Source organism: Salvelinus fontinalis, chromosome 20 (genome assembly GCF_029448725.1).
Source record: "Salvelinus fontinalis isolate EN_2023a chromosome 20, ASM2944872v1, whole genome shotgun sequence".
Lineage (NCBI taxonomy): Eukaryota > Metazoa > Chordata > Actinopteri > Salmoniformes > Salmonidae > Salvelinus > Salvelinus fontinalis.
Window position 1 is genome coordinate 23,393,330 of NC_074684.1, and position 25,457 is coordinate 23,418,786.

At 40.2% G+C, this 25,457-nt stretch overlaps 2 protein-coding genes, 1 long non-coding RNA gene and 1 pseudogene across 3 annotated transcripts; 2 read left to right on the forward strand and 2 right to left on the reverse strand.

Annotated features, from left to right (window-relative positions):
• The first annotated feature begins 128 nt into the window (after positions 1-128).
• LOC129817539 (katanin p60 ATPase-containing subunit A1-like) lies at positions 129-7,608 on the forward strand. Its single transcript, XM_055872914.1, has 11 exons — positions 129-400; positions 747-909; positions 1,020-1,165; positions 2,421-2,610; positions 2,942-3,063; positions 3,185-3,290; positions 3,399-3,557; positions 3,702-3,828; positions 4,004-4,138; positions 6,216-6,342; positions 6,585-7,608. The coding sequence occupies exons 2-11, from the start codon at positions 748-750 to the stop codon at positions 6,781-6,783; spliced, it is 1,473 nt and encodes a 490-aa protein (XP_055728889.1). The 5' UTR covers positions 129-400; position 747; the 3' UTR covers positions 6,784-7,608.
• Positions 7,577-11,393, reverse strand: LOC129817540 (glycoprotein integral membrane protein 1-like). The gene is made up of 8 exons (XM_055872915.1): positions 11,236-11,393; positions 10,653-10,724; positions 10,457-10,556; positions 10,211-10,365; positions 9,906-10,065; positions 9,552-9,772; positions 9,187-9,350; positions 7,577-9,013 (listed from the first exon to the last, which is right to left on the reverse strand). The coding sequence occupies exons 1-8, from the start codon at positions 11,323-11,325 to the stop codon at positions 8,875-8,877; spliced, it is 1,101 nt and encodes a 366-aa protein (XP_055728890.1). The 5' UTR covers positions 11,326-11,393; the 3' UTR covers positions 7,577-8,874.
• A 2,463-nt stretch (positions 11,394-13,856) lies between these two features.
• Positions 13,857-17,975, reverse strand: LOC129817542 (uncharacterized). Its single transcript, XR_008753713.1, has 5 exons — positions 17,735-17,975; positions 14,644-14,775; positions 14,438-14,559; positions 14,267-14,340; positions 13,857-14,115 (listed from the first exon to the last, which is right to left on the reverse strand). It is a non-coding gene; the product is annotated as an uncharacterized LOC129817542 (long non-coding RNA).
• Positions 17,961-24,141, forward strand: LOC129817541 (peptidyl-prolyl cis-trans isomerase-like 4; annotated as a pseudogene).
• Positions 24,142-25,457: the final 1,316 nt, after the last annotated feature.

The following is a 25,457-nucleotide window of genomic DNA, read 5'->3' on the forward strand; positions in this document are numbered from 1 at the left end:
AACAATGCCAGTATCTTCACCCAAATGTGGAGTCTGGTGAAGAGGGTCAAAGCCCATGAAATACAATTTACAGCCATATTATTAACACTTTTGGTACATGAAAGAGTGACAACAGTAGTGGTACTGCTGCCGCTATTGTTCTGAGTTCAGGAAATGACGCTTTGACAGCTTCAAACAGAGGCGGCTTTGGTGTGGTTGTTGTAGCTCTCTTGTCAGACGAAAATAAACCATATTTATATAGCTACCAGTATTCTATATATTTTAGCCATTTTCAAACCCTTGGGAATCAATTTGTGTTTAGCCATTTTCAAACCCTTGGGGATCAATTTGTGTTTCAGTCCGTGGGTGCGGTTCTACACTTTTTATGTCGTATTTTTCTTTCCCATCAACAATGCAACAGGTGGGTCTAGCTAGTTAACGTTAGCACTAGAGCTAACTAGCATGCTAAAGAAGTTTGGGAGCTAGTTTGAAGTTATATTTTTATGTGCCAGTAACGTTGTGACAAATACTTTTGCCAGTTGTATTACTGGTATTGTTTTTCTAAATCGCGGTGCTGTTTGCTTGTTCATCTGAAACGTGTTGGCTAGCTGAGTTAGTTAGCCAGCTAGCCAAGTTATGTTAAGTAAGCTAACATTCAGATAGAGCTGGCACATCCTTATGTCCGTTGATGTTTTGTTTTACAGAGATTCTGTTGTCATCCCTTCTGGAGAGAACTGTACTAACAACTAATGTTCTTCATCCCCTAGAATGAGTCTGCATGAGATCAGTGAAAACGTGAAACTTGCTCGAGAGTACGCCTTACTTGGGAACTACAGTTCTGCTATTGTTTGCTATCAAGGAGTACTTGAACAAATTAAGAAACACCTTTTTACATTACGGGATAGTAGCTTCCAACAAAGATGGCAAAAGGTAAAATATAAGACGTTTCACTTTCAAAACTAAGTTTAATTTAAACCGAGTTTTGGTCAGACAATGTCTGCAAATGTCACTTCGACCCTTGCTCTTGACATCTCTTACAGGTATGGCAAGAGATAAAGGAAGAAAACAAACAGGTTGAAGAAATAATGACAACTCTAGAAAATTTTAAACTGGAGACCACCCCATCTAAACCACCAAGTAATGAAGATATTATTCGTGACATATGGCCTGTACAAGTAGAATGCAGGTACTGTATGGACTCTTTTCATAAGTGGATATTGCACTTTACTGGGAAAATATATTTAAGTTGTTTTCAGGTCTTTACATTCGTATCTGGTTTGGTTAGTAAGCTGTTTGTCTGAATAAAATAATTAATGAGTGGGATTATTGCTCAGAGTACCTGATAGTAAGTAGCCTTCTCTCTTTCTTGCCGCGCTAAATGTTACCTTTTAGTTTTGGCCTACAAAATAGCTGAACATGAATGTATTATTTGGAGTGCCACCCGGTACTTAAATCTGCACAATAGAGACTACTGCCCTATGTACATAGTCATTGAACACTGGTCACTTCAATATTGTTTACATACTGTTTTACCCACTTCGTATGTATATACTGGATTCTAGTCGAGGCTCATCCTATATAACAACTGCTGTGCACACCTTTTCTATACACTACATGATCAAAGGTATGTACATGATGTATGTGGACACCTGCTTGTCGAACATCTCATTCCAAAATCATGGGCATTAATATGGATTTGGTCCCCCCCTTTGCTGCAAAAACAGCCTCCACTCTTCTGGGAAGGCTTTCCACCCGATGTTGGAACATTGCTACAAGAGTATTAGTGAGGTCGGGCATTGATGTTGGGCGATTAGGCCTGGCTCGCAGTCGGCGTTCCAATTCATCCCAAAGGTGTCCGATGGGGTTGAGGTCAGGGCTCTGTTCAGGCCAGTCAAGTTTTCCACACCGATCTCAGCAATCCAATTCTGTATGGTCCTCTCTTTGTGCATAGGGGGATTATCATGCTGAAACAGGAAAAGGCCTTCCCCAAACTGTTGTCACACAATTCAGAGGACAGAATTGTCTAGAATGTCATTGTATGCTGTAGTGTTAAGACTTCCATTCACTGGAACTGAGGGGCCTAGCCCGAACCATGAAAAACAGAGAAACAGACACATTTGGGATGAATTGGAACGCCGACTGCGAGCCAGGACCAATCGCCCAACATCAGTGCCCGATCTCACTAATGCTCTTGTGGCTGAATGGAACCAAGTCCCTGCAGCAATGTTCTAACATCTAGTGGAAAGCCTTCCCAGAAAAGTAGAGGTTATAGCAGCAAAGGGGAGACCAACTCCATATTAATGCTAATGATTCTGAAATGAGATGTTCGACGAGCAGGTGTCCATATACTTTTGGTCATGTATTGTATATCTACGTAACCAATAAAATGTTATTTGATTTGCTTAGGCTGATCAATGTAGTATTCCCTTCTTTCCCCAAAGATCCTCTCCTCTTCCGGTTAGGGGGCCCCCGGTTCCCTACAAAGAGAGCAAACCTCACAACAACCGCCTGTATGTGGCTGGTGTGCGGGCTCCGCATCGCCAGTCACCACGCGGGCCCAATGGTGACAGAGCCAAACCTTTGAAGGGCAAGGAAAAGAAAGAGGCCCTAGCCACACCAAAAGATGACAAGGTGAACAAAGTACCATCAAGGATCAAGAACCACCTTTGTTACACCCTCCTTTCACATAATACAGATTTAATCCTCCTAGATTTTCTTAGGTTTACAATTTAAAATATATATATTTTTATTGTATTACTGTCCCAGGAACATGCACAGGGAAAATGCTTTGTTGGCATTACCCTATCTTAACTTAAACTATTTGGACTGTAGACCAAAAATTCTTCACTCTACTTGTTACCTAAAATCATCACCAGGTTCCTGGTTTAGAAAAAACCTCTGCCACGCGGCTGCATTGAGCCCCCTCAAGGCTGACAAATAATCCTGTATGTTTGTTTTGCAGAACAAATTGGAAGTTTCCGAGAAAGAGAAAGATGTGAAGAAGTTTGATGGGCAAGGATATGACAAAGACCTTATTGAGGCCCTGGAGAGAGACATCATATCACAGAACCCCAATGTTAAATGGTGTGTGTGACTGGCTATGATTTATTAACTGTCCTGAACAGGATCATTCTAAAAACATACAAAATGTTTCTCTTTGTAAGGATTGTCTAACAGGAAATACTTGTTTGTTTAATGCCTGTAGGGATGATATTGCAGATTTGGAAGAAGCAAAAAAGCTTTTAAAAGAAGCTGTTGTGCTACCCATGTGGATGCCAGAGTTTTTCAAAGGCATACGAAGACCATGGAAGGTATACATGGAAGCCCAAGGCCCACTTGATTAATACGTTATTTTGATTGGAAGAGTTGATACGAAGCTTTGCTAATATGTAGTGTATCCATGTGTAATATTTTCCTAGGGTGTGCTGATGGTGGGTCCTCCAGGCACAGGAAAGACTCTTCTGGCCAAAGCTGTTGCGACAGAGTGCAGAACCACATTCTTCAATGTTTCATCTTCTACTCTCACTTCCAAGTACAGAGGGGAGTCTGAAAAACTGGTCCGCCTTCTATTTGAAATGGTAAGATCCTCGTCAGCTTCTCTGCCCAGGCGGAATATTTTTTTCCTAGAAGATAAACTGGTGGTATCATATTACATGATGTGAAAGGGTGGTGTTTTTGAGGTGTTGTGGCTCTAGTCAGTGTTTCTTTTCTCCTCTGGACAGGCCCGGTTCTGTGCTCCCACCACCATATTCATCGATGAGGTTGACTCCATGTGCAGCCGCAGAGGAACGTCAGAGGAACATGAGGCTAGCCGACGGGTGAAGGCAGAGCTGCTGGTCCAGATGGATGGTACACAAACAGCAGCTACTCTGCTTATAGAAGGCCAAATTAATTACATGCACAATTTATGTCTATAAAAATGTTTCTTGCCCAATAAATTATTGTACCCTAAATACATAGCAGGGATCGAATTTTGCTATAGCTTTTGATGCTATTGTTCCTAGGATATTATGCTGTTGTTTAGGTGTGGGAGGAGCATCAGAGAATGAGGATCCCTCTAAGATGGTGATGGTGCTGGCAGCCACTAACTTCCCCTGGGACATCGATGAGGCTCTGAGGCGACGTCTGGAGAAAAGAATCTACATCCCTCTGCCTTCAGGTCCACAAACACTACTCACTGTAAATCGTCTATCGTAGTCCAAAACATGTAGGCTTTCATACTTTTTGAATTCTCAAGCAATTTATCCAACTGTCAACACATTCAAATGAATAGAGGACGCTTACCGAAACCACATTGGTTGGGAATCGTGGGGCGGTGCACGTTCGGGCTGTGCGTTCCCCTTTGGATGGTTGTCTCAGAGCCACATAGTCCGGTGTCCCATTGTGACATAGCTATCACGTGTCAGAGTCTGGACTTTACACTTGACACTGCTTTCCTGAAACATACAGTTAAACATCTAAAATCTAAAAGTATATACATATACACACACACAGTGCTTTCGGGAAGTTTTCAGGCCCCTTGACTTTATCCACATTTTGTTACATTACAGCCTTATTCTAAAATTGATTGTATAAAATTAAAAACTCAGCAATCTACACACAATACCCCAAAATAACAAAGAGAAAACATGTTTTAGAATTTTTTGCACATTTAAAAATATATATATATATATAAAATATATATATATATATATATATATATATATATATATATATATATATAAAGTATATATATATATACTTTATATATATATATATATATATATATAAAGTATATATATATATACTTTATTTACATAAGTATTCGGACCCTTTGCTATGAGACTCGAAATTGAGCTCAGGTGCATCTTGTTTCCATAGATCATCCTTGAGATGTTTCTACAACTTGATTTGAGTCCACCTGTGGTACATTTTACTGATTGGACATGATTTGGAAATGCACACACCTGTCTATATAAGGTCCCACAGTTGACAGTGCATGGCAGAGCCAACAAATTGTCCGTAGAGCGCCGAGACAGGAGTGTTTCGAGGCACAGATCTGGGGAAGAGTACCAAATTTTTTTGCATTGAAGGTCCTAAAAGAACACAGTTGCCTCCATCATTCTTAAATGGAAGAAGTTTGGAACCATCAAGACTCTTCCTAGAGCTGGCTGCCCGGCCAAACTAAGCAATCGGGGGAGAAGGGCCTTGGTCAGGGAGGTTGCCAAAAACCCAATGGTCACTCTGACAGAGCTCCAGAGTTCCTCTGTGGAGATGGGAGAACCTTTCAGAAGGACAACCATGTCTGCAGCACTCCACCAATCAGGCCTTTATGGTAGAGTCGCCAGACGGAAGCCACTGCTGAGTAAAATGCACATGACAGCCCGCTTGGAATTTGCCAAAAGGCACCTAAAAGACTCAGACTATGAGAAACAAGATTCTCTGGTCTGATGAAACCAATATTGAACTCTTGGCCTGAATGACAAGCGTCACATCGGGAGGAAGCCTGGCACCATCCATATGGTGAAGGATGATGGTGGCAGCATCATGCTGTGGGGATGTTTTTCAGCAGCAGGGACTGGGAGACTAGTCAGGATCGAAGCAAAGTACAAAGTGATCCTTGATGAAAACATGCTCAAGACCTCAGACTGGGGTGAAGGTTCACCTTCCAACAAGACAACAACCGTAAGCACACAGCCAAGACAACGTAGGAGTGGCTTCGGGACAAGTCGCTGAATGTCCTTGGGGCCCAGCCAGAACCCGGACTTGGACCCGCTCAAACATCTCCGGAGAGACCTGAAAATAGCTGTGCAGCGACGCTCCCCATCCAACCTGACAGAGCTTGAGAGGATCTGCAGAGAAGAATGGGAGAAACTCCCCAAATACAGGTGTGCCAAGCTTGTAGCGTCATACCCAAGAAGACGCGAGGCTGTAATCACTGCCAAAGGTGCTTCAACAAAGTACTGAGTAAAGGATGAACAATGGAAACAGGATGCACCTGAGCTCAATTTCGAGTCTGAAAACTTATGTAAATAAGTACATTTGTTCTATAAATTTGTAAACATTTCTAAACCTGTTTTTCACTTTTTCATTATAGGGTATTGTTTTACATTGATGAGGATTTTTTTTTATTTAATCCATTTTAGAATAAGGCTGTAACGTAACAAAATGTGGGAAAAGGGTCTGAATACTTTCCGAATGCACTGAATATATTCATTCACAATGGCGTACGTGATGTTTGCTTGTTTTCTCTGCAGCCAAGGGCAGAGTGGAGCTGCTGAAGATAAACCTAAAGGAGCTGGAGCTGGCCAATGATGTGGACATGGCCAAGATAGCAGAGCAGATGGAGGGCTACTCAGGAGCAGACATCACCAACGTGTGCAGGTAAGGCCTTTACCTTTTCAGGTTTAGGTTCGTTTTTTCTTTAACAAATAGAACCAGTCACAAATAAACACTAGATTGGTCAAGTATGCTAGTTCCAATACCTCAGCGAAGACTATCACTGATTTGAAAACGAGATGCCTCTCAAATAAGGAAATAAAGAACCACTCTTAACCTAATTGTGGAAAGTAATGTTATTTGTGTTACATTGCCTTGAGTGAACCCTCTCTCCATGACGTCTGTAGGGACGCCTCTCTGATGGCCATGCGGCGAAGGATCGAGGGGCTGACGCCAGAGGAGATCCGTAACATCTCCCGAGACGAGATGCACATGCCCACCACCATGGAGGACTTTGAGTCTTCTCTGAAGAAAGTGTCTAAGTCTGTATCAGCTTCCGACCTGGAGAAGTATGAGAAGTGGATTGAAGAGTTTGGCTCCTGCTGAAAGTTAATCAGGAAGCCTGCAGCACCTCAAATCTGCAGAGGAATTAGTGGGAGGCTCAGTATATGTTCTGGGAACAATACTTTAACTCATGTCTTCCTCTTTGTAAATGATTTATATTTTAGGCTAGGTGATGCGACATGCCTTAAAGTAGGGTAACAAACTGCTTCTCTTGGAAAATGTCCTCCTGGATACAGTCCATATACCACACCCATAGGTACCTTGTATTGATTATAAACAGGTTATCAACATAAATAGAATGGTAAACATTTAGATTTATGTCATACCAGTGGTGTAGTCTGATATACAATGCTGTTTCAGCCAATCAGCCAATTGACAGAGCCAATTGAAATGCTGTTTCAGCCAATCAGCATCCATGACCCAAACTACATGGTTTACAATATACAATTAGTCAGTCTCATGGGCATAACAAAATTGGTAGAAAACATTCACAGATTTGTGTTCAATAGGTTTTTATTATGGGTCCACAGAGCTAATCCTATAATCCTTACTATTTGCCTTGAACACCTTTTGCTACCAAAGTATCCAGTGTCTTTGGGTTTTATCTGGTGATGGGCTTTTGGGATATCTGTTAATCAAAGTTACACTACCTGAAACCGTTTATTTTATGCACTTGATTGTATTTTCTTAATGTGTATTTAGGGGACTACCTGGTTCAAATTTGAATGTTTATACAATCATAAACACTAACAATTTTGTTAAAGTTTAAAGTAAAATATGACTTGCATTGACAAGGCTTCCATGTGCTTTGTGTAGACTGAGTGAATGTCACAAGAACATTTACATAAACATTTTTATTGAGCAGGATTTGGGAATTCAATGTAGTTTGATTTGAATGAAAATACATGATGCACACATGCCATGCTCCCATGCGTTTAGTAAAACACAAGATTGAAATTGAATTCAGGCACCATAGTTATTTTACCTTTTGCTTCTAAGTTCTAATTCACCCACTCAAGTTCAAATCAGCATGCAGTTTCCTATTATGAAGTTGTTTCATTGACAGCCAACTGCATTCCATACTATGGCTAAGTCAATGTGCCAGGGCCCCATATGTCAACCAGGAGCCTAATCTTGAGAATCACATTGATACAATTCTATTTTGGTCATGCCTAGCCTGCTTTGAGGCAAACCAGCCAATAAGCTATTGGGAGAGGAGTAGGTTTGACTATTTAACTATATTCTGAGACTAAAGTGTATAAGGTCCTATCAGTGTAGCTTCAGATGTCTGTTGACTGTGCACAGCCATTGCGAGTAATTCACATTGCAGAGAACATCCATTGTCATTCACAATTTCACATATGAAATTGCAAAGAACATCCAGTAACCATATTCATACATTTCAAGGCATAAAGCAGGAGTATATTCAGAGTGAACAGAAATTGACTGTATAGACAGGACATGACTCTCTAAAGCAGTTAATGTCTGTTCTATACTTTCCAGGTCTATCTGCAATGTTCTGTGACAGAGATCATTCTGCTATAAGAACTAACTGCCGTCTATCAATTGAAATGGTTGTAATGAGATCTCATATTAACTCATTCTCTGTTCGACACTGTACTCATAATGATGGGTGCAAGACTAGGACCACCTGTCCTTTAATGAACCTAAGCGAAGGCCAGTCAAGTTCAGTCAAAATGTAATACCAACGTAAAAATGTTTTGTTGCATTGGTGAGACTGACAATATTATACACTGGTTCAAATACTGTAAATAAAAGCTGTCTTATGATTTAAAGTTGCATGCAAACAAACACCAAATCCTCAGTTACATCCTCCAGTCAGAATGATAAAATATTATGAAATGAGCAATCAAAAATAAACCAATAGGAAGTCAGTATTTCATAATGCAAAGTAGAATGGTTACAGAGGCACTGTGAGGTAACACAATCATAATATGAAAAGTAATGCAGTATGCAAACCTGCTTCCATTAGTAACATTTCAGATTCCTTCTTTGAAAGGAGGGTATAATGTTGTTTGAGAAATAAAGTTAAACATGTTATGTTTGCAATGCATGTGTAATAAGTGCTACAAAGAGATTATGGTTTCTCTAACCACATAATGCATTGTGTTTTCAACAGATGCAATCAGACTCCTCTTCAGTTTTCATTGAAGGCCTTTTCACCTCCTCTACCTCTATTTCAATGTTCTCCAGCAGGGTGTGTTTCTCATCTTCCGGCATCAGAGTCACAGGATTTAAATGGAAAATTCCCCTAGAGGAAAAGTACATTATCATGAGCATCACAGTTAAGAAAAGATGAGAACAGATGTGCCCAATTAACTGGTCTTGGCACTAAGGTAAAATCCTGCACACTGACCTGACAATGTTTAATTTAATTCTACAACAATCATGTAAGCAGGTTCAACAGGACCTGTGAAAACGTACTTGTGTTCGCATGTTGGGAAGAACATGTCCAGGATCTTGACAATGACCGCTGACCCAACCACACCAATCACTACCACCCACATGACCAAGAAGAACAGGGGCAAGGACTCAGACCAGAAGCGTCGCAGGCGGTCCCTCACCTCTTCCACCCATCGACACATGGCCTGGAAACAGATTTTAAGTCCAGAGCACATTCTAGTAAAGGAATTTTGCAATATTCGATTTCAAATCAAATGTATTTATATAGCCTTTCGTACATCAGCTGATATCTCAAAGTGCTGTACAGAAACCCAGCCTAAAACCCCAAACAGCAAGCAATGCAGGTGTAGAAGCACGGATTTGGATCCAATGTCCAATTTACTTACACTGTAAGAAGAGATAGATTCTTTGAGTGGTGCCTCTGTCTGCATCTGATCCAACAGCCCTCCTAAGTCATCACGCTCATCATTGTTATCATACAGTAGGTCTGGTTCCATGCGGAGGGGAGTCTCCGGGAGCTTGCCTGGGGCAGCAGTCTCCTCCTGGGTGGTGTCCGCATGCTTCAGAGGGTAATGACTGGTGGTCTGGGACATCACTTGGTATTCAGCTGAGCAGAAGGAAGTGGATCATTATCATTCACAAATTGATTTAGGAACATTGCTTTAGCAATGGAATTCAGTTATCTTGTTCTTTTCATGTGAGAGTATGAAAAGTGAACGAAAATGGCTGTTCTTGCATACATTTTTTGGGATTTGTTGGATCTGTGATGACCACATCATTTTCCCTTGGGATCCTGAAAATCTCGCTGTGTCCAATGGGATAGGTGTTGGTATACTGAGCAAGCGTCTGGAAATTGGGGCTCATCAGTATCTTCACTTCACACATTTCTGGCTGCTGGACCTAAATGATAGAAAAGGATACAAAGCCATAAGAGCACAGATTTTCCATCATTGTACCACCATGGTGCAAATATGCTCATTTAGCTGTTACATAAATATCCTAACACCATTATTCTATTGTCCTTTTCTCAATAAACTAACTTTACCTTTTTCCCCTCCATCTCAATGACCTCGCTGAACACTTGGAGAGCCACCACCTCTTCTGAATCACTCCACAAGCGATTCTGGCTCACCATCACCCGGGTGACAGTGGAGACATAGTCACCAGATTCAAATTCACTTGTGCCATTGGTGGTATCCACTGTAAACAAAGTGAAAGGCTGTTTTAAATCAGGTGCAGAATGCTGTGCTGTAGCTAAGTTATAAGCACCAGAAAAATTTTCACTACTCACACAGCAAGGCTTGGCAATTCAACCTGGTCACCCCTGACAACTCCACAGGGATGTCATTGATGAGCACCTGCTCTTCATCCACTGAAATATTCAGGTTGATCTGAAAATGAACATGTGTTGAGCTATACATTATGTTGTTATTAAATACCATTCTGACAGGCTTAATCATGGACCACTACATCATAGTATAGCTTACCTGCAAGTTGTTGGACTCCTGCACCTTTGTATCATTCAATGTCCCTGCTGTCACATTGATCCGAATACTTTCCTGTGTGAGAATCAAGAATAGGAAAGCGGCCATTAATTATTATGATCATGATATAAGTTAGCTAATGTGGTAGGCAGCAAGGTATTCACCAAAACATTCGAGAGTGACATACTTGAGGGCATCCTAGCTTGCTAGTATTACGCTTATGCAACCTGGCTAACAACATAAACATTAGCTAGCTGCAATGAGTCAGATAGCAACAAAAGGTAACGTTAGCATCCATTAGCCAAATAACGTTAGCTAGCTACCAAGATGAACGTTACTTTTATTTTTTTTACCTTTATTTAACTAGACAAGTCAGTTAAGAACAAATTATTATTTACAATGACGGCCTACCGGGGAACATTGGGTTAACTGCCTTGTTCAGGGGCAGAACGGCATAATTTTACATTGTCAGCTCCGGGATTCGATCTAGCAACCTTTTGGTTAACTTACTGGCACAACGCTCTAATCACCAGGCAACCTGCCCCCCAAATTCATGTAGCTATCTAGTGGTAGAGTCGTCTCCTACCGTGTTCAATTGTCGAGGTGAAGACTCAGCGAAAATGAATGACATAAACAGTACACATAGAGTATAAATTAATGTTCGTTTCATCGCCATCTTCTAGCTGTCGTATGATCGTGGAGGAAACAACACCCCCGGCCCAAGTGACACCGAAATCAATCATGAGCGCGTGCGCAAGCATGGCGGTTCTTCTTGAAACAACATTTGGTGATATAGTCATTTATTTATTTACAGAACGGCCTAAAAGTAAGAAAACATGCACCAACGTTAATGTCTGGTTACACACAGCCTTCATTTGATAATGGCATTTGCTCAAATTAAACTTTTATTCTACTGCTAGCAAGATTGCTAATCATTGACAATCTATAGCATATTGCTAGCTAGCTAGTAAAGCTAAATGTTAGCTAACTTGGTAGTATAATATTTCAGATAACTCGCTAACATTTCAGAAACATAGGATTGCCATGGATACGCTTAATATGACAGGTTACTCTGTGTTGATGTGGTGGATCACTGAAACTAAGGCCGGGAGAGAATTCCTAGCCCAATATTAATGGTCTAAAGGAGTCTCACGTTAATCCTTAAAGTCCAAGGACCGTACATTTTCTGTTTAAAAGGCGAATTGGTTTGGAAGCCAAAACAGCCAAATTCTCAATCTAAACGTGAATCAATTCTCAATTGCGGTACGGTTCTAGAAGTTCACAACGTAGTCGAGAGAAATATTTGAGGTGACAGACAGTGGTCCATACTCTTGCCTGCATCTAGTAGGTCTAGGCTCTGGTGTAGTTGTCATTAGTCCAACAGTTGTAAACGAGAGTTTCTATTGGACAAATTCATATGTTTATCCCCATTTCGTTCCGTTTACGAAACGTTTTTCAACAGAATCGGCGGAATGAATACAGCCCTGATCGCGCACAAAAAGTTCACTTTCATAGCCACATACAAACAGCTTGTTGTATTCGTTCTCGCATCTACGTGCTCTCCTCTTCTCACATTTTCCCTTTGCTGGTGGACTTCAATGCACAACACATCAGCTGCCTGTGACATAGCGAAAACTTTTCCATATCATAACCGCTACATCGTTGTCACCATATTAGCTAAAGTAGCTTCATAGTTAACATAGCTACCGTAATAACTAACGCGTTAGTAAACCCTCTACAATCATGCAGTATAGTCAGTAAACAGTTTAGCAGTTAGACCGGCGGCAATACATTTGTAAAACCAAAAGCTTACCTTGACTTGGAAGAGTTCCACCGAGGTAAAAACAGTTTCGAGTTGGATAATCGCGCTTTCAAACCACTTGAGCCACAGACTCCAAATAAGTGTCCTGATGCTGGATAAATTTCGCACAACATTGCACAGGTCTTATTTTCACGATTTGGACATTAATTCGCTTTCCAAAACGAATAAACATGTGGAAATGTTAGCAGCATTTTGTATTCCTAGTTGAATTAGTTAGGGAACGTAAACAAAGTACAAACTTGTTTACGTTTGAATTTCAAGGTTCAGAATATCCACTGACTACCCTTCTATATTGCAAACCCTTTGGTTTGTTAATTTGTCTCACACGTTTTTACATACATTTTTTAAATTTCAATAGCACCTTGCTCATGTGACCTAACTTCCAACAAGGTTCAGAATGTCCACTGTGGGCCTACACATTGCACACCCTTTAGTTTGTCAATTTTCATCTCACATGTTTTTACATGAATTTTTCAAACTTTCAGATTTCAATAGCTCCTTGGTCATGTGACCTACTGGACTCAAATAATGTTCAGAATGTACACTCAGTGGGTCTAAACATTGCACACCCTTTAGTTTGTCCATTTTCATCTCACATGTTTGTACTTTAAAATAAAAAAAATAAAAATACAATTTCAATAGCTCCTTGGTCATGTCACCTACTGACTTCAAACAAGGTTCAGAATGTACACTCACTGGGCCTACACATTGCACACCCTATAGTTTGTCCATTTCCATCTCACCCGATTTTACATAAATTTTTCAGAATTTAAAACTTCAATAGCTCCTTGGTCATGTGACCTACTGGACTCAAACAAACTTCAGAATGTCCACAGACCAGCCTTATATATTGCACACTTGTTTGTGTACTATAAAATCACACAGTATAACATACATTTTTTATAGTTTTAAATTTCAATAGCTCCTTGGTCATGTAAATTACACACCTAAGAAGCGTGCAGTGGATATACACCCATATTGCATAACCTCTAGTCATGTATCTTCTATATTGTTGTACATTAATATTAGTTTGACAATTAGGGGGTCCAGTGTTGTTAACCCTTTTCTTTAATATTTATCTACAATAATTGGTAGTTCTAAGTACTTATTTTCCCAGTTTTTTTGAAAATTTTGCCACAGTATTTAACAGCGGTACACAATAGGAGAGAGACAGATAATATCTCCTTTCATCGTTAATATCAACCGTAAAGGAAAAGGGCAAAGTATGAGAGTCATGTTATTAATTGTCCAAAGCACGGATGGAGAGTGAGCTAGTGAGGTAGGCTGCAGTGGGTTTGCTGGGCAATACATATACTGAACATGTAACCACAGTAATGGTGGCCAGAAAATCAATGAATGAAAATTGAATATTGAAAAACTAAACATAAATTGTAGACCTTTAATCTTTTCCAACATGTCAACATACACTTTACTTCAAATAAGTACTAAACATTTCACAGTGTTAACTTTCTCTTTATCCCTGGTTGATGTACATTTCAGAGCCTCTTCAGTGTGGATAGGGTATAGCATACATTTTCAACAACAAAGACAGCACTTCCAGTTTGTGTTCTTCACTCTGAACTCTTTTGTCTTCATTCCTAGGCACAGCACATGGAACCACCGTTGGCATGCAAAACATTCAATCTAAAACAAAACAAAGCGTAACACGTTATAAATTATATCAAATATCAATGCAGTATGACGAATTAGCCATCCATTGTGTTATATAATAAATTGTCTTGCATGCCGTCACTGTTGTCAAAAGATTATAAACATGTTAAATAAAGTTACTAACCCAGTCAGTCTTTGGGCCACATCCAGGTTCTTTATCAGTGGCACACCTGAAGCAGTTGTTGGCTTTGTTGAACTCTGAAATCATAGGCATGAACTGAACATATGGCTGTCCCACACAACTACATAAAAATAAAGAATTTACATTTACTTTGAATTAAATGTCATTACATACCAGATATTTTTAGTATATCCTCAGCCATTTATTTTCGCAGTTGCTCCATGTGTTTTTTGTGAAGGTTCTATATCAATTTGGGAGGGGATGTTGGGGAAGTTTTGTGCAACTTCCTTGGCCATCTACACCAAAAAATAAAATAGACTTTTTGACCTAATTGTCACATAACAGCGAACCATTCATTATTGAAAATATAACTATCAAACCTGCATTACAAAGACCACGCAGCTGAAGGTGTCCTGTTGCATGGTGTGAGTTATTTCCCATCCTTTCCACTTTAAGTCCACCCAGTTGTCTTTTCCATGACAGGATCTTCTCATTTTGAAGTACAGTATTCTCTTTTTTATGTAAACATAATGGAATTCTGATTAGTTATAGGCAAATAAATACGCAGGCCAAAACTGTATGCTGATTTCCTTATCACTATAATCTAATAGAGGTAATTTCCTTTATACCCCATTCTACACACAACCTAAATTATAGGCACTGAACCATTTACAGGAGAATAATAAAAGTAGCATATAGGATCCAACCCTATCACAGAGTGAATAAATGTAGTGTTTGTAGACTTTAAGAAAAAAATATTAAGTGACAGTTTCATCAGTACGTGCTTAAAGAAAGTCATATCACAAAGATCACAGATGACAGTTTCCAGTCTAAGTCTATGACAATCGAGAATTAATTGTAAGCACCAAAGTGTGTTAAAGTGTGTTTGTCAAAATAATATCTGAACATGTCAGTTGTTGAACATAAATTGCTATTGCAAATAGAAGTATTATGATATATGCAGTTGAGGAATATTCCATGTATCAACACTACATGTAGGACAGACATTCCCACATACAGTATACACATGCATAGAGGCATTTCTCAGCTATGATTTTACCACTCAGAATCCAGAATGGATATAACAATGGGACCAGCACAGGATGTAATACACCATTACAACAATCTACTTTTTGATCTTCTTGACTTCTTATTTGGTAAACTGCTACTGTGTGTCAAGAAAAGAGCCCCAATTAGTGGTTAGTGTACTTCAGTAAAAAATGGCTGGTTTAGATGAAAAACTATTGCCCTGTGTCCCCGTTCATAGGGGCATGAGAGACTAGTCAGTGGTAAAATTGAATTGACACTTTATTGGCCCAAACACCCACATACCCACAAGGTTGAGGTTACTCATTGACAGTAATTAGTCTTTTTTTTTTTTTTGCATTGACGCATTGTGTCAAGAATAGGATCCAAAGTGTTAGGAAATATTTGTTACCATAAATACAAAGGAGGATGTCTCTCCTCATACCTCTGGCACTTTAGTTAGACTGCCAGACTGTGTAAAAACTTTATGATGGGGCCAGCAACGGAGTTCCCATTGACTAAGCACCACGGAGACCAATCAGGAGAGAATACATACAGGTCAAGGGTGCCAATTGAAAGTCAAGGAGTGTGTCTGTGCCTTTTGGATTACTCTCTCTTTACAGAGAACCCCTGTGGTTCAAGTCAAGAGCTACCTTTCCCTTTCAGTCTGCTCTGCGTGTGTCTGAAAGTGACAGAGCCAGCAGCCAAGAGAGTTTTTCACAGTATGTTATAAAAAGTTATTACACTTATGAATGTATGTAAAATGCTAATTTGTATTAGATCCAGTACAGTGGAATAACTATAGTGACTACTATATAAGGGTAGTCACTGGACATTCTGAACCTTGTTTGAAGTCAGTAGGTCATATGACCAAAGAGCTATTGAAATTCAAAAATGTAAATAAATATTTTAAAATAGTGTGAGATGTAAATCGACAAAAAGAAAATGTGTGTCTATGCCATCGGGTTAGCTACAACCAGTTTTGAATGTTTTAGGAGTAATGGTTAAAGAGCTATTGAAATTTGAAAAATTAGATTTGTCAATATGTTGACGGTCCCTAACTGCTGTTGATGGAAGTAAGGAAAACTACAGGCGAATATCCAACCTGAAACTGTCTTTACTTCGGTAATATCACTCTCTGTTTGAGTAGGTTAAACTAGCTAGCTGCATTTGCTAAGTAATTTAAGTGAAAGTAAAAAATGTAATAAAAATATATATAGTTAGCTCTCTCTCTCCCTCCATTTTTTTATCAATTAATTAGTTCAAACCTGTTCAACTTGTCTTTCTCTCTGAGTACCCTAACATTACTCACCACGTTATGCATTGCAGTGCTAGTTAGCAGTAGCTTATTATTTCAGTACTAGATTCATTCTCTGATCTTTTGATTGGGTGGACAATATGTCAGTTCATGCTGTAAAAGCTCTGATAGGTTGGAAGATGTCCTCCGGAAGTTGTCATAATTACTGTGTAAGTCTATGGAAGGGGGTGAGAACCATGAGCCTCCTAGGTTTTGTATTGAAGTCAATGTACCCAGAAGAGAACAGAAGCTAGCTGTCCTCCGGCTACACCATGGTGCTACCCTACAGAGTTCTGTTGAGGGTACTGTAGACCTTTATTGCAAAACAGTATGTTTTAATGTGAGAACAATAACTTTAAATATTTCACTATTTTTATGAAATTCACTGAGGCTGATCCTCCTCTGAAGAGCCTCCACTGCTGTATACTGTTTTGACTGGTTTTAACACAGTTGCAGCTGACAGTATTTTTTCAGTGACAACACGTTTGTGGCGTCCATCTTCTGTTTACGCACAAGTGTTCAGAGATGCATATAGCTAATTACTACAGGTACTCCACTCTGTCTTCCGTAAACAAGCAATGTAACATGGAAATATGGCAGTGTGGGAACCCTAACCCTATAAAGTTGTGTATCCAAAACCTTATCGCAAAACTCCCCCATACAGAAGACACCTTTTTTCTCCAATGATTCTTATGTGTGATTATAATGGAACTGAGAGTCAGGATCAACGGCAATGGAATTCCTAATGTCTTGTGATGTGTTGCTCTCATAATGCTGATAAATCTCCTTTTTTAAAGTTATGCAAAATCAAATTCTACAACTACTGCCTCGTCCACAATGTCCAAAGAGACTTTATTGTGCAGACTGGAGATCCAACTGGGACTGGCTGTGGTGGAGAATCTGTCTATGGGTCAGTCCATTTCATCAGCATCAATGTCTAAAATCATCACAGCTGTTTGTTTGTTTTATTACAGGAATGTTGATAGGTGAAAAATGTGTCGATGTGCCCTGAGCAAAGCACTTAACCTTGCCTGAACGTTTACTCCAATGGTTACTCCATTGATTTTCAGTCTGACCGAGGTAGCCCTTAAAAATACGCAATGGTCTCTACAAGCCAGAATGTTGAATACAATGATATTTACACTTACTTTACCAGTTGTACATGCTGTTGATCCTTTTGGCGGTAAGAACAGGATATAGGGTATTCACAGGCGAGTGTTGTTTATTCAACTTTTTTTCAGCGCCGGTATGTCCCTTGTGTTTTCAATCTCTAGACTCATTGCACGTGATGCACAATGAGTAAACAATAGCCGAATGTAACTAAACGTAGTTGACCCGAAGCATGTTTCCTCATAATCAGCTGGAAGTGTCTGCTGTTTGGTCTGTGGTTCGGTTTGTCATGTGCGAATTGCAACATTATTGAAAATAAAACCGGATACAAACCGATATACAGACCAGTGTACTGAAGGTCGGGTTGATAGTATTTCCCTGTGGATCTTTATATCAGAGTACTTCAGACATAGGGAAAAAATCTGCGGAAAAAGTTAGAACAACATTCTGACTTGTAATGGGACTGTTCGGCAATGCTGAGCCTACATGTTAGAGACGAGTGTGTAAATATTTCACTCTTGGTTTCTAAAAGAGGCTACACTTAACCCGAATTGCTCCTGTAATTCGCTCTGGATAAGAGCGTCTGCTAAATGACTAAAATGTAAATTTAATGATGTCTTTTCTATACCACCAGTAAACTTTATGGAGACCAGGCCCGCTTCTTTGATGCAAAGAAAAACCCATGGATCAAACAGAAAGAAGGGGATGGTGTCCATGGTAAACAATGGCAGTGACCATCATGATTCTCAGGTTGGTAAAACTGCCATCCAACTCCTCAGTATTTTGGGCTCCCAAGTGGCGCAGCGGTCTAAGGCACTGCATCTCAGTGCTAGAGGCATCACTACAGACACCCTGGTTCGAATGCAGGCTGTATCACAACCTGCCGTGATTGGGAGTCCCGTAGGGCAGCTCACAATTGGCCCAGCGTCGTCTGGGTTTGGCCGTCATTGTAAATAATAATTTGTTCTTAACTGACTTGCCTAGTGAAATAAAGGTTTGATTTAACTGCAGTTTGAAAACAACAAAGTTAGCCTACTGATTCGAGCAGGATAGCTAGCAAGCGTCTGAAATCTCATAACTGTTCAGGTCAGCTTACTTGTGCTGTAACAATCTCTTTACCCCCCAATTCCCGATCACCACTGGTGAGGTCCACACTGTGTTAGGTGAGGTGTCAGAGGGTATTGGATAAGATTAATGACACCTTAGTTGATAAGGACTTCATCCCTTTTCAGGATATCAGGTCAGCAGATTTCATTTCCTTGAACCATATTTAAATGGAGCAATGTTAGGGGTAAATTAGAATAGAATTGAATACACTTCTAAATTCCCTCATGAATAGCTCCCATACAGAGGTGTAGATGCAATGACCTACTCAGACATCCCAGTATAAAGTGAAGAGAAGAGAGGTGTGATACTTGTTTTGTGTCATTGCAGGATAAACCACACTGTGATCCTGGAAGACACTTTCGATGACCCTGCTAACCTGCCCGTGCCGGACCGCTCCCCCGAGCCTACCAAGGAACAGCTGAATGGGTACTTTCGGTACCATTTGAAGTCAAAGCAATGCATATCTCCCATTTCAGAGCAAAAGCGGATGAAATTTGAACAATTTGGAAACAATGTTACTTTCATAAAAAGCCATAAAGTTTAATTTATAGTTCTCTGTTCATCAAAGGAAAGGTGAAGGATTTTCTCAATACCCGAACAAAAGTAACTGTGATGTTACTTTAGATTTTTTGATGTTATGTACTGTACACCTTTTGTTGATTTGCAAAGTCAAACCCTCATTGGTGTGCAGAGTGGTCGTATTGGAGCAGAGGAAGTGATCAACGACACAGATGGTAAGGAGGCTGGATGAGCTGCTGAAGGAAGACCCGGGCCATCCTTCTGGAGATGGTGAGATGGGGGTCTTGTGGTTCTGTCCACCTAACCTTGTAGAGGATGCACATACTTTCAGGTGTGATGGCAGAGGAGATTTTGTAACACTCCACATTACCACTTTGTGTACTGATTGCTGTTGAAGAACCCAACAGTAGTTAATTAGCTGGTAAACATATTAGTGTTGTAAAGATTATATGGTGGTTTTATGAGAGTTTTGTGGTTTGAGATGTTGCCGTGTTTATGTGCATATGTGCTTGTGTAGGTGGGTGATCTTCCTGATGCAGAAGTGAAACTTCCGGAGAATGTTCTGTTTGCGTGTAAGCTGAACTCTGTGACCACAAATGAGGACCTGGAAATCATCTTCTCTCGCTTCGGACTTATTAAATGGTAAGATAGACTCCTTCACCCTGTCTATTTCAACATACTGGCCTCCATGACACTACAATAAATATTTAATTAGAAATAGACCTAGTCCTAACCATTTCAATATTGAAATTGAAAGGAGACTTGGTAGAATATTGGTGTATTATCCTATATTAACATGTTCTTATTTCTGTACAGCTGTGAGATCATCAGAGGCTTGAAGTCAGGAGAGTCTCTGTGCTATGCTTTCATTGAGTTTGAAAAGATGTGTATTTGTTTGGTTTTCACTTTATTTCTATGTACCATGAGTTAGCATATAGTAATTTTAGCCCTCTTTAAACATTGAAAAATTATCCACTCAGATTCACAAGTCCAAATCAAGACTAAGCTAAAAAGCGATTCATTTTGGAATCGTTTAAGTGCAGTTATGCAGAATACAAATAGAGGGCACCAGTTAGTCAAAATTGAGAGAGTACACATTAATTCACTTGAAAGGGTTCTGTTTACTGAATTGATAGGTTGTTTCCTTATTCACTATACACATAAGGGCTCAGTTGACCCTCTTAGATATAATTGATGTAATTTCTCTCCACAGGAGGGGGACTGTGAAAAGGCCTTCTTCAAGATGGACAACGTGCTCATAGATGACCGACGTGTACATGTGGACTTCAGCCAGTCTGTCTCAAAGATTAAATGGAAAAGCAAAGGTAATCACTTATTAAAACATAACTCATTAACTTCTTTTTAATATTTTGGGTTTTTCAGTAATTGCATTATATATACTTTCAGAGACTTTAAGCCTTAATCAGGCACTTTAGCAAAAGGATGTGCCATTTACCTTCTCTTCTAGGTAGAGAACTTAACAAGGTATTTTTTGGTTTTCTAGGTGGGAAGTATACGAAGGATGACTTCAAGGCCTATGAAAAAGACGTGGGATACAAATGAGCTCTTAAGGATAAAGTCAAACCTAAGCCAGAGTATCCTTAAATGTTTTTATATTTGCTATTCGTATGAAGTGAACGATAGGGTTTAGAACCGTATAAAATAACTAAACTCTGTGCACCATTTCACATAGCAATCAGGTTAGAGAGGTCAACTATTGTGAAGATGTTTCTGTTGGAGGAAATTACATTTCTCTGGAAGAAAGAGTTTCTCTTTGAAATGTTGTATTGGCAAACCTTTTAAAGAATTACTCGCTTTACTTCCTCAAGTTTTACTTAATGTTCCCAAAAGCTCCAAGTACGACCTGCTTTTAGGAGAAGAAGGAACGAGCCATTGGCATGCTGAGAAAAAACACAAAGACAAGAAGCACAATCACTCGGACAACAAGGACACCAGGAAGTCCAAGAAATCCAAGGTTGATTGAAAATGTCTCCCCAACTCATTGTTTGTGAAAAATGTTCTTTGTTTCACAATAATGTTAAGTCAGAGCATTAGAGTAAGAATATATGTGTCACGCCCTGGCCTTAGTTATCTTTGTTTTCTTTATTATTTTAGTTAGGTCAGGGTGTGACATGGGGGATGTATGTGTTTTGTATTGTCTAGGGGTTTTGTATGTTTATGGGGCAGTGTCTAGTCTAGGTGTATGTATGTCTATGGTTGCCTAGATTGGTTCTCAATTAGAGACAGCTATCTATCGTTGTCTCTGATTGGGAACCGTATTTAGGCAGCCATATTCATTAGGTAGTTCGTGGGTGATTGTCTATGTCGCATGTCAGCACATTGTTTATATAGCTTCACGGTCATCGGTTTGTTGTTTTGTTTAGTTTATAAAGTGTAATTTGTTTTTCGTCTTCAAAAAATAGAAGAATGTATTCTAACCATGCTGCGCTTTGGTCCTCCTCTCTTCCACCATATGACGATCGTAACAATATGAGTAAGCATGGCTCATGTGATTTGGGTATGGTCAATTATTTCAACAGTTGTGACACCAGTCACTCCAGCTATACAGTCATTCTGCGGAGTATGACTTGGCTGTGTTACTGCAACTCCAAAGATTTTTCTCTAACCTTCCTCAAACCTCTTTCTCTCCCATGTTATACCTACAGTGGGACAGGGAGGAACCCCGGCGGGAGAAAAAGACAGACTGGCAGCATTCTCACTCCAGGGAAAGAGACGACGGCGGCGGCCACCATAAGCACAGCAAGTCCCATGAAAAGCACCGCCCGGAGGGCCTTGACAAGGGCCACAGGGAGAGTAGCCGTAGTCACTCACCCAAGAAGTCTAAAGACAAGGAGAGGAGCAGACACCGATGATGGGAGAGGAATGGGATTGAGGTCCGTTCCATTTCAACTTCCATCAATTATGGAATTGGAAATTCCTCTTTAAAAATAAATGTCAGTTCTTTTCATGAATTGACTGAATTGAAATGGAATTGGTCCTCCCAAATACCTGCCTCTGTGGCCCCTACTACCCTACCACCACCACCCATGTCTGGGAGAGCAGAACCAGGGACCCATCATGACTAAAACCTCGGCAGTTAGTAAGGTTGTATAAGTATATTTGTTTTTTAGTTTGACTTATACCTACCCCACCTCTCTTTCTCTGTTCATCAAAGGGCGGGTGAATTGTTTTTTCCCCCATGTTTGTCTTTGACCTTTTACTGTAGTTTCTTACAGATTTTGTAGAGTAAATAAATTAAGTGGGCATGGAAAACATGAGTTGTCTGTCTGAGTGAGTGCACTACAGAGGGAATTCCCTGTGTAACCCTCTCCACGAGGTCGGCCAGTGTGATATCACTGAAATAGCATGATGTCTCACCTTCCACCTCGCTGAGTGAAAACAAGTGGGAGGAAGCAATGCTAGCTGAAAGTTGTGTGGGCTACATTTCTAAATGAGGGATCCTCTTTTGGCGACAGTTTTAAATGTTTTGGGTCTGTGTATCTTGGCAGTACTGTCAGAAAGGATCAGTTAGCCCAACCTGAATCCTGTGTTGAAGTATATTGGGATGTGGGGGGAAAACCAAAAGAGAGCTAGGCTATATGTAATTCGATACAGTCCTGACCAAAAGTGTTCAGAATAATGTTTTCAGCCTTGGCAGTCATAGAAGAATAGCACAGTGAGGGTTAGTGTGTGCAGCTAGCGAACAGTCGTTGAGTTTTCCACAGGGCCTCTCCTTGTGCAATGCTGTGGGCCACCACTTCTAGCCCCCTCTGAGTTCCCTGAGTTAAAGCACAAGAGACCCAAGTCAACATTCACCATGTTTGGTCTGTTGACATTTGGAATCATTTCACATTTGGTTGTTTCTCAGAATGAGATGCCATTTTGAAGCTTCCCAAAATGGGTTGTTTTTAACTTGTGTGGGGGTGGGGTGGTGGTGGAACCAGATGGTTGTTGGAGGGAAGCCGGTGAGGTTTAGCGTGGTTCAAGTTGTAAAAAGACTGCAGAGAGACAGAGGTATGCAAGTTTTGTTTTCCACCCCCATATCTAACCACTGTCAGACTTCCCCAACAGCCCACAGTACCTGAGTGAGAGCAAATTAAACTTGACAAAAGGAGTGAATATAATTGCCCTGTAGAAAGGTAAATCATGAGCAGACAGTTGTAGGATCCCACGGTCAGAAGCTGATTCCCATCATTGACCAGAATTAGGAAGGACCAAGGGAAGTGTACAGTTCTTTGACAGTCATAGTCATCATTTTGTTCTAGAGACAGCCGGGTGTACAAAGTGAAATGTCTCCCCACTGTGCACACACTGGTTGAATCAACGTTGTTTCAACGTAATTTGTCAACGTATTGTGACGTGGAAGCATATGTGGAAAATAAATAGTATTTCAAAAAAAGTTATCAAACTACTGTTTTCAATCTCATTTCAACCAGCTTGTAAACACTGAAATTAGGGTAAAACTTGACTAACAGGTTGTTACATCAATGTATTTAAGTCAGTCAATCTAATTCCAACATAATCATCAGAACTGTGTATACATTGAAGTTGCGTTAAATTCCACGTAGAAACGTTAATCATTTTCATACTATATTGGGTGGTTGAAATTGTTGAATTTCATATTTGATTAGGCATATTTCATTTGGCCATATTTTAATAGTAAAATGTTTGAATCAACGTCATTATTTTAATGTCATGCCAACAACCTAAATAAAGAGATATATTGAAATAAAATGTGAAGCTACAGTCCCAGTTCCTGCCAGAACATTGCCTCCTACTGGTACATGAGGGGTAATGCACCTCAGTGAGAACAAGTCTACCATCCAGATGCCTACGTCTATGTACTAAAGCCTTGTTCACACTTCAGACCGTAATGCTCAATACAGTTTTGTTACAAGTGACCAACTCAGATTTGTTTTTGTTCAGACAGTAGTCATTTGCTAACATGGCTACGCTAGTTGTCATAGAAATGACGGGTGTGTGGACAGTGGTTAAGGCTGATTGGTGGTGCTCATGCTTCCTATCAATCAGAAGTTCTGTAGAAAACTTAAGGTGACAATGCCTGCCATGGATGCTCCCCAGTTGCTTTGAATGTTCAAAAAGATAAGATGAGAACTTTCAAAACTAGTCCTTTTTAACTAGCCTCAGCAATCAACTAGCTAGGTAGCTGTTTGGCTTTTGAGCACATTTACTAATTTGTTTGTAAACAGTTAACAAGCTAGTTAGCTACCACATGTTCCTAATATACAGTGCATTCAGAAAGTATTCAGACCCCTTGACTTTTTCCAGATTTTTACATTACAGCTTTATTTAAAAAATTTATTAAATACTTTCCCCCCCGTCATCAATCTACACACAATACCCCATCATGACAAAGCAAAAACAGATTCTTTGAATTTTTACATATTTAAAATAAACGCTGAAATACCATTTACATAAGTATTCAGACCCTTTACTCAGTACTTTGTTGAAGCACATTTGGCAGCGATTACAGCCTCAAGTCTTCTTGGGTATGATGCTACAAGCTACGCACACCTGAATTGGGGGAGTTTCTCCCCTTCTCTGCAGATCTTCTCAAGCTCTGTCAGGTTGGATGGGAGCATTGCAACACAGCTATTTTCAGGTCTCTCCAGGGATGTTGGATCAGGTTCAAGTCCAGGGTCTGGCTGGGCCACTCAAGGACATTCAGAGACTTTTCCTGAAGCCACTCCTGCGTTGTCTTGGCTGTATGCTTAGGGTCGTTGTCCTGTTGGAAGGTGAACCTTTGCCCCAATCTGAGGTCCTGAGCGCTCTGGAACCGGTTTTTATCAAGAATCTCTTTGTACTTTTCTCCGTCCATCTTTCCCTCGATCCTGACTAGTCTACCAGTCACTGCCGGTGAAAAACATCACCACCGCATGATGCTGCCACCACCATGCTTCACCATAGGGATGGTGCCAGGTTTCCTCGAGACGTGACGCTTGGCAGTCATGCCAAAGAGTTTCATCTTGGTTTCATCAGACCAGAGATTCTCCCTCGATTGCTCAGTTTGACCAGGTGGCTATCTCTAGGAAGAGTCTTGTTGGTTCCAAACTTCTTCCATTTAAGAATGATGGAGGCCACTGTGTTCTTGGGGACCTCCAATGCTGCAAAAAT